Raw genomic sequence first — 10,104 nt, forward strand, 5'->3', positions numbered from 1 at the left:
TCGTTCTCGCGACGACGCTTCTCTTCACACCTTTCACCTTCTTCGTGCACTTGCTGTCGCCCACTCGAGTCGCGTACATCTTCGCGCGCAAACCCACAAACTCCGTCATAACAGCNCCGTTGTTCTCATCCTTCATAAGTCCCGGTACCTTCTTGTNTGCGCAANGCATGTTGTATAGATTGTCCGCTGGATAGTCGCTCGTATCGAAGCAAGCGATATCGCGCTTCATATCCTCGTACACATCCTCGCACTTTATGTGGTATATCAAACTGTCGGTATCGGTGTAGAGGATCTTGCAATCGTAACCGTACAACGGTGTCATGTAGTNGTAATGGAATTTGTATAGACAGGTCTTCGATATGTCGAGTATGCACATACCGACGTACAACGGTTTGTTAAACAAAACTTCCAGGCGACGCAGTTCTATGGCCACCAGATCTTCAGCGAACACGCTGCGGCTGTGGAAGTTTGGTTTTGCAATGAGCGCTTCTGCACCGTATCGTCCTTCCCATTTTGTAACAATTCGTACGTCGGTGTACTTGCGCACGTTCTCCATTGTCTTGCCGAACACCGCGTTGTTCATAAGTTTGTAAAGATTCTTTGCAAACTCATTGGCGGAATTCGCGCGGAATCGAGTATTGAGCTCGATGTATCCGCGCAGCCAAGGCGATTGCGAGAACCGCAGCACTCAATGTATTCGCGTTAAGCGAAGCCCGTGTCTCAGACACTGCTGCAGGTTGAGGTAGTGAATCACGTATCGCTTCTTGTTGAACACTGTGGCGAGNAGTTTGATGTGATTCTTTCCATGTTTACCAGGCGGCTCCTCGCGCGTCGGACAAAAGGGTAGATTTCTGTGCGCGTCGTGCAGTTCTTTCGGATACGTCAGNTCGACCTCGAGTATGTAGCCGATGTCGCTGTCCGCCGCTACCGTTGTCACATTGAACTCGTACGCGTTCTCCACCCACGCAAAGTTACCATATGGAAGCGGTTGACACATCGCCTATCCGTAGAGATTGTTGACGTTGTAGTACATCAGATACGACGACGGTTCGGATGGATCGTGCGAACACGCGTACCTGTTGTTCGCGCGGGCGTATCTGTTCGAACATTGACTCAGACCGCCGCGTATACCACGTTCCACGAACATCACCATGTCGATGTCAGTCAGCAGCTCGAACGTCACACGAGTGTACTTCAACATGGCGTCCCATGTATACCCCGGCAGCGTGTAGTAGTGCGCGGGATCTAGTCCGTAACTCGCGAGGCACTCGCGACGAAAGTTTTCGAAAACATCGGCCAGCAAAAGTACGTCCGTCTTCAGATACAAGTCGCTGTACGATCCCAGATTTTCGATGGTGAATTGTTGCCATACATTCGTTGCGTGCGCGTACTCGTTCTCCGTCACAGTCTCGCCGGTCAGCGAACTGTAAAACGCCTCGCGCGGTGGCAAATTTGTTTCCAACAATTTGTCGACGCTGTCCACATATTCATATAGAAACACACCTTTTCGCGTGAGCAGTTCAAAGTCCTCGGTGGAGAGATCTCCGAATTCCGTTCGAGTCACACGCAGTTCGCTTTTGCCGAGATAGGATGCGAGCTTTTCTAAGCTTGTGCTCAGAAATTTGTAAGAATCGATGAATCGCAGTTGCACGCACCTCTGATTGTCTTCGTCCCGCGTACTGTTCACATGTTTCGTGAACGATATGTAGGTCTCTTTCGTCATGGGTAGCACATTGATCTCGCCCTCAAAAGCGGTGGCCACATCCTTGATAATAAAATGCGAGTCATATCCGGACAAGTTGTGGAACACAACGGGAACAACGTAAACTTGTTTGTAATTCAGATTGCACGCGAAGTGTGCGGGTCCTCTGAAGCGTCCCGTTAGATGACAGTGGTCGCGCACCCTATTGTCATCTCGCTCGAACGGCTGTTCGCAAACGTGGCAACACTTAGCGTTCTTAAACCGCTCGATCTCCGCCAGTGTGAGATTCGCCATTGGTACATTTGCCGCGAACAAGGTCTTCGCACGTTTCGCGAGATCGTGCAGTTCACTCACAAACCACTGCACACAGTTCTCGCCTCTATAAAATTTGTATCCGATATCTATGTGCTCGCAGCTGGCGTAATAACCGATGCTGAACAAACTGTGTCTTTGGTACTTGTGCGCGCTTGATGTATCCTGCTTTTCGTTCTGTTTTTCGAGTACGCACTCTAAGTCGGCATACACCACCATTGGAACCCGTTCCTTGTTGTTGTAATTCTCGAATTTCAAACGGTTCTTTCCCTCAGTGGGGAGAACCACTGCGCTGTTGTTCAATCGTTCACAGTCCACGGTGTGTTGCGCCAGCTTCTCGCTTGTGTGGAAGTAGTGTAGACATCTGTGTACGCGTTGCATTAAAAACAATACACAACATTGATTCATGAGTTCAACCATCTCGTAATTTGAACGATCATTTTGGTTTGTACTTACCGATCGCATATGTACTTCCCTGTCTTTTTTTTACTCAATTGCGAGCTGACTAAGCGCGATAAATGTTTTATCCACGCGAAGTGCTCTACGTGTCCATCGCGTTGATCGGGAACATACAACAGATTCACATGCTTGTCCTTCTTGTTCGACGTAAGTTGCAGCGGCACGTATCCGTGTCTCTGTTCCGCCGCCGTAAACACGTTTACGGACACGTTGTTGTTGCGTTCGAAACGCGCGATTTCGTGCAATGTCATCGGAAACTCTATTCCATCAAGGTTCAAAACACTCGCGTAGGCGGGATACTTTGATTTTCGTTCAGAATGTGAAGCACTTGGATACAACGCGGCGACTACTGCCCACGCGAAACACGCATTGTTCTACGACTGTACGTTCACTACTGCGCGTTTGAGTTGAACCTCACGCGACATCTGGACCTGACATCCCGCGTGCATCGGATTATGATTGTTCACATTCACTATGAGGTTCAGTACCTGCGCCAACGCCCAGCCGCTGTCGCGTTCCACGAACTCCTCCAGAGCGGTCATTGTTGCATCTATCACGTCTCGATCGTACCACTTGCGCAGATCTGACGTGTGATAGAGTCCGCGGTTGCGCGTATTGAACGATTTCACACTTGTTTTTTTACCCGTCACAAACTTCCCGTTGAACACTGTGTTTGCTTTCACACTAGCGTGCCGCGCGATCGCTCGATGAACGCGCGCGAGCACTGTGTCTCTAGCGGCTTCGAGAAAGCGACGGGGTTCGATGAACGACTTGTTCACCACGATGCCGGTCACTAAACGATTTTTAAACGCTGTCTCGACTTCGATCCATGCGAATCCAGCACTCTCGACACCCACACCAACGTGTGCGAATCGTTCGCGAAGAGCCGCGCGCAGACTTTTGAGTCGCGAGATTCGAGCAACGTGCCAATTTATCACACCTGTGGACGGTCGCGGGCGTTTTCTTCGGCACTCTTCTCTCAGCGTCTCTAAACGTTCGTCGCAACGTTCCTCCCACGAGATGTAATCATTCAACGTGTCGAGGAGCGCGGCCTCTTTTTCGAGCGGTTCGCGATCGTTTATGTATGCCATTGCTTATATACTTGTTGTAGTTTTAAAATATTAAAAATATTAGAAAGATAGAGCCGCACATCAAACCAGATTTCACGTATTGCGTCCTCGCACACTTTAAGAATTTCAAGATTGTGTGTATTTCTATAGAGCTTGCGATCTCGATTTGCTCGCGATCGAAACGACTTGTGACTCGCTCCCGAACTCAACGCGCTATTTTATTTCGCTCCTTATCTTTTCCGCGATTTTTCGATTTGAAAGTTTAAATTAAAAAACCGTTAAAAAACCACATCCGGTACGTGACGGTTTTTTACGCAGTTGGTATCGCAGGAAATGATTCATCAAATCGGAAGTGCCTGATCGCTTTGGCGATAAGGGAAATTTACGATTTTTCTTGGAATTATTTATTTTACTGCGCAATTAAAAATCCTAATTATTAGTTTAGCGATGATGTCATCATCCGAATGACCTTGAACACGCACGGACCTGTTTGGGTTCTATTTTTAGCAATGACGTTATCATCCTTGCGGTTTTTCTCGGAATTATTTATTTTACTGCGCAGNTGCGGTTTTTGAACATGTCCGTATAGTGATAGAGTGAGGGGGAAATTTTTTCATTTATCCTTGGGATATATAAGGCGTTGCNTGGTAACCAAAAACAGTCAGTCTCGCTGCGATCGTTCTGCGTGCTACGAGTTGTCGCTCTTTCTCCTACTCCTCTTTGCAACGAACAGCTCGACGATGTTTCGCTCGATGGTTCCGATGAAGCAACAACAACCTTCCATCGATCTTCAGCGCGAGCCCCAACGCAACGGCGCGAAGAGAAAGAAGTTCAATCAAGGGTAAGTATGTTTGTTTTGCTTTCTTTTTTGTTGCTTCTATTCTATTATTTTTTTTAATTCACAATAAAAGCATATTTTTTAGTTTTCTTATTCACAGACAATGCAATGGTGTTCAGTCAACATCGATTACACCCAACGTACCACCACAGCGTACGCGGATACTGAGTCGCAAATACATCTTAACCAAAACGGGGTACAAGTATTTCGAACTCGGTATTGGTATTTCATTGTTGGATGCACCACCAACCGTTGACATAGCTCTAGGTGACAACAATGGGAACGAGGTGCTTCTGTCGTCAGAAATGTGGAAGGTGTTGTTGGACAACAAACAAATAATTATGTCTTATTTGTCGGGGCAGAGCGACGCGCAGCCGCCGATTCTTGTAGACGATCTGGCTGTATTGTTCAGCTTATAAACAACGCAAAGATCATGCGTCTGACTACAAAGAATAGTCGCATAATATCGTCCCACCAATCAATGTGCAACTTGTTCAACTTGAAACATTGTGTTGCGTGCATCATCGCCTACTTAAACGACGTTGTTATTTGCGTGCAAAACAGATTGTCGCGGTATTTCGCGATCCAGTCTGAATTATCCGATCCCGCCAGCTTTGCAAATGCTGTCGCACAGAGCGGTGACTTCGACGTCAACGATATTGTCGATTGCGAACTGTTAGCTGTATGTTACGGCGTTGCGCCTTAATAAATATTATTATTGTTTTGTTTCACTTTCACTTATGTAACTTTATTTGTTTTTTACAGACTATAATAAAAAATTGCTCTGTTCTTCAATAACACAGTGTTTTTTATTTCACATTTCTTAACCACATATGCGTTCCCATTAAAACATTTTTATGTTTAATTGTAAACACTTTTTTAACTAATAGTCCTCGAGAAATAAACACACACATCCAGGACGTAACGGTTTCTTATTTGCACACGTTTTTAATAATAAATACTTATAGTACACACGCACCGGAAGTGTGTAAAAAAAACCACATCCGGTATGTAACAGTTGCAAATGTTATCGCAGGAAATGATTCATCAAACCAGAAGTGCCTGATTGCTTCAGCGATAAGAAAAGAAGCACTTCCGGAAAATTTGTGGTTTTTCTCGGTATTATTATTTTACTGCGCAGTTGCGGTTTTTCTCGGAATTACTTTACTGCACAATTAAGAATTCTAATTATTATTTTAGCGATGATGTCATCACCATCCAAACGAGCTTGAACACGTTACGACTGTTGACGCCATAACTAATGCTCACTTACCTGAAATAAATAAAACACGTTGAAATATGCATGCTCCATTTTTACGGCTCGTCGCTAATTGGCTAGTTCCGGTAAAACCGATAACAACGCTCCGCCGACACCACCCACACTCCTACGTTATCTCATCCGCAACGTCCAAATCCTCCGATCCTGCTCTCAATATTACGAATATGCTTCCAATGATCCCCTTTGCGCGGTGCCCTCGCTGCTCCTCGTGGGTAAGAATAATTAATACTAATTTATTTTAATCAAAAATAATCGATAATCGATAATCGATAATCGATAACCCCTCTCCCTCGACTTCTTCTCTCCCTTTGCCTTCCCCCTCTCCTCTCCAGCGCAAGCTGCCCCTCTTTCTCCCCTCTCCCCTTGCCTCAAATCTATTTCTCTCTCTTTCTTTCTTACAGATGTTTCCAGTCAGGCATGCTCGAACGCTCCATTTGATAGACAAGGATAGACTATTTCTCGACTATGGGAATATTGGATTCGAACCCCCCTAGAATACCTATTCACGTAATCACCGAGAAGGGTATATTGCCGGATCCGTCGAAAATAAAGACGGACAAGGGGTTTCCGATTTCGAAAAAAGCGAAAGATATATAGGCGTTCAGTGGTCTGGCAGGATACTACAGAAAATTCATCGACCAGTTCTCCAAAGTAGCAAAGCCGTTGACACGACTGTTACAAAAAAAAGTAGGATTCGATTGAGGGCCCGAGCAACAGCAAGCATTCGAGAATTTGAAAGAAATATTAATTAGCGCTCCGTTGCTCGCGTATCCGGACTTCGACAAGGAGTGTATCGTCGCGACCGTCGCGTCGGGTTACGCGGTCGGCGCGGTGCTATTGCAAGGTGCGGTAGGTCAGGACCGGCCGGTTGCATACGCGAGCCGAGTACTGAATAAAGCTGAGCAAAACTACAGCACGACTGAAAAGGAGTTACTCGCAATTGTGTGGGCGGTAAAGCATTTCAGGTTTTACTTGTACAGAACGAAGTTCAAGAGTATCACTGATCCTAAGGCACTGGTGAGGCTTTTTAATGTAAAAGACTCCGGATCGCGGCTCGTGCACTGGCGTTTGAAATTAGAAGAATATAATTACGAGACCATGCATAAGAAAGGGAAGGCAAATACCAACGCGGACGCGCTGAGTAGAGCTCCCGCGGAAGCATGCACGTGCGAAGCGAAGGAGAACAAGAAAACAAAAGAAGAGCGAGAGGCAAGAACTAACCGAAGAAGAAAAGAGACAGATACTATACGAGTATCATTATTCACCGGTGGGTGCACATCAAGGAGTCACACGTACAACAAAAAGATTAGACTGAGGTACGACTGGCCTAAGCTGACAAGCAACGTGGAGAATTATATTTCAAAATGCGAATCCTGCCAAAAGAATAAGTTGTCGCGGAAAATAAAAATACCACTAGTACTTATAGATACACCGAAAAAGCTTTTCAAAAAGTGTGCGCTTGATATTGTCGGACCGATACCGGTGACGAGTAGCAGAAATAAGTATTTTCTGACGTTTCAAGACGGCCTCACGAAATTTAGTGAGGCGATATCCGTTCCGAATCAAGAAGCCGCTACGATAGCAAGGGAGTGTGCGACGAAAATTGTGTGTGAGCACGGGATTCCGGAAACAATTTTAACGGATCGAGGAACAAACTTAGGAAGCAAACTATTTAAAAATGTTTGCAAGTTACTGCNAATAAATAAGATACAAACAACGGCCTATCATCCGGAGAGTAACGGAGCGTTAGAACGATCGCATAGAACGCTGGCCGAGTATATACGATACGTCACTACGTAAACAAGGACCAGACGGATTGGGACGAGTGGGTGCCGTACGCAATGTTCGCGTACAATACGACACCACACACGGCAACGGGGTTTACACCTTTCGAATTGATGTACGGGAGGTGCGCGGAATTACCGACCGCCTTAACAAANCCACCGTCTACGCAGTATAATTTAGAAAATTACTCACAAGAGTTAAAACAGAGATTGCGGGAGACAAATTGAGTAGCGCGGGAAAAACTCAAAGAAGTAAAAGAAAAGACTAAGCGTTACTATGACAATAAAGCTAAACCAGCGGCGTTTAAAGTAGGGGAAAAAGTCTTGTTGTATGATGAAACGCTGAGAAGAAGCAGGTCTAAGAAATTAGAGTCAAAGTGAATAGGACCTTATGTAATAGTCGCAAAAACGTCAGACGTGACGTATGCAGTCAAAGCAGGACGACGCACGCAGAATGTGCACGTGAATAGGCTGAAAGCCTTTATAGAAAATTAAAAAAAAAAGAACTTACCGGGTTGCCTCACTCATCGTCTGAGTCGGACAGGACGATGAGGGAGTGGACGACGGGCGGCGGAGACCCCAGGCAGATTACGTCGTCGTCGTTGTTCTCCGGGGCGGGAGAAGCGGGCGGCGGAAGACGCGAGCAGATGAATATTACCTCCGGGGAGCCCGGAGGTGACGGCGGTGGGCCCACGGGGGTGTAGGGCGTCGCAGGCCGCGAGGGGTCAGAGCTCTCGGAGCTGAGCGAAGTCGTCGACTCCTTCAGGCTCTCATTCGGCGAAGAATCCTCCGCGCTATCATCAGTGCACGAAGAGTACACAAATTGGGACATGATAACTACTAAAACAAAGTATTGTTGTAAAAAAAGGCACACTTGTAGATTCTGTAACCAAACACTTACACTAGGTTGTGACAACACAAAAACTAAAACACCGAAGTTACCGGGTTGGTGGCGAACGATGTATGATGCTCGTTGTCATGAGGAACCATGTCCTGAAGAACAAAAGACGATCACGGGACGCCTCAAATATAAATCCTAGAATTAAACTAAGAAGCGATAAAAAGAGCTTAGGCGGCAAGAGAGTAACGAACTCGAAGTATGACCGACGCTCGCGGTTCCATCTGTTAGGCGACACCGTTCGCGATAAAAGTAAAGCATAATGTATATAGGCATATTGTATAAAACATATTGCTTGCAGGAAAATATTGTTAATAAAAGTAGTAATACTTACCTTTTGCGTCGCGTGGAGTGGAGCCGGAGACCAAGGATACCACATACGAAAATTTCAACACAATCCCGGCATGTACTACGAGAAGTACGGAACGATGCTCCACGTCAGCGAAAAGTAAAGATTAGTCGTAAGATTAGACGTATCTACGATATATACGCAAGTAGACCAGGCGGAACGCATATTGAAAGATACACAGGAACCATGCAAAAACGTAACGATAGTTCGTGTTACGTCCTGGGGACTCCACGGGCTTCTTTTTTTTGCAACGTGACGCGCCGACATACAATAAATTCCTTTTTTTTTTTAGAAACAATAAATTCACGAACGGACTCGGACTTCGACGCGATAGGCGCGCAAATAGAAATCGTGTCGACATCCCAAAACAATAAACCGAGTCTAGCAACGATCCTAAAAATTCCTTCGTAGACAATAGCAAAGAGAAATTTTTATTATTGTTTAAACGTCTCGAGCAACTTTCTAAACAAACTCGAATACCTCCGGGCCAGAAAGAAATCCGCTCATAAAAATCAGATCAGCCGGAGCAAATAGAACTCCGGCGCCACGAGCAATTTTATTATATACAAATAGGAAAAGGTTTAGGTGGCGTGATCAAAAACCAACACTCTCCCTTTTCCCTTTTTCAGAAAATTAGACGAGTCGACCAAGCCGAGAGATCGTCGCCGATTGGCGATCTCACGAAGTTTACCCGACCACTAACCAACAAATGAGAACTGGCAAAACTAGACTGAAATTTCCGATTGGGAGAATCCTCGCTTACTCAAAATTGTATATAAGCCAGGACTCTTAGAACCAAAGGCAGTTCGTGCCGCAAATTTTAGAAGCACCACAGCAAATGAGTGAGTGACAGTGAGTGCAGAATGTGAGATCTTAGAGTGAACTACTGCGCCGCAACAGCCTAGAATTTTTATCAATCAACATCACTGGTCCGCAACAAATAGTAAGTCCACATCATTATATATACAAAAGTTCCACTTCTTGCAAAATTAAAAGCTGACGTCGCGATTGATTTTCGGAGATATCGGGAAACGGTCAAAATAAACAAATATATAGATACACTCAAAATTCGGTTTACTTGGAAGGGCTACTCGAGGTGTGTAACCTTAAGTGGCAGCCAAAATCTTTGGAAGCGCTATTCGCGGTGTCTAACCGTCTCGGGCGGCAGCCGAAATTTTGGGAGGGCTACTCGCGGTGTATAGCCGTCTTGGATGGCAGCCGAAATCTTTGGAAAGGCTACTCGCGGTGCGTAACCGTCATGAGTGGCAGCCAAAATTTTGGAAGGGTTACTCGCGATGTATAGCCCTCTCGGATGACGTTCGAATTATTTCGTTTTCCTTCCTAAATCACGGAAACAAACAAAACCCGCTTATTTCCGAACATCAGTCTTAGAATCATGACACATCCAAATTT

At 45.6% G+C, this 10,104-nt stretch overlaps 1 protein-coding gene across 1 annotated transcript; it reads right to left on the reverse strand.

Annotated features, from left to right (window-relative positions):
• Positions 1–1,000: 1,000 nt before the first annotated feature.
• LOC109862801 lies at positions 1,001–2,724 on the reverse strand. The gene is made up of 2 exons (XM_020442943.1): positions 2,471–2,724; positions 1,001–2,378 (listed from the first exon to the last, which is right to left on the reverse strand). Exons 1-2 carry the CDS (start codon positions 2,722–2,724, stop codon positions 1,001–1,003), a joined length of 1,632 nt encoding a protein of 543 aa, XP_020298532.1.
• Positions 2,725–10,104: the final 7,380 nt, after the last annotated feature.

The sequence above is a fragment of the Pseudomyrmex gracilis genome, unplaced genomic scaffold, assembly GCF_002006095.1.
Source record: "Pseudomyrmex gracilis isolate BER0280 unplaced genomic scaffold, ASM200609v1 scaffold_2403, whole genome shotgun sequence".
NCBI lineage: Eukaryota > Metazoa > Arthropoda > Insecta > Hymenoptera > Formicidae > Pseudomyrmex > Pseudomyrmex gracilis.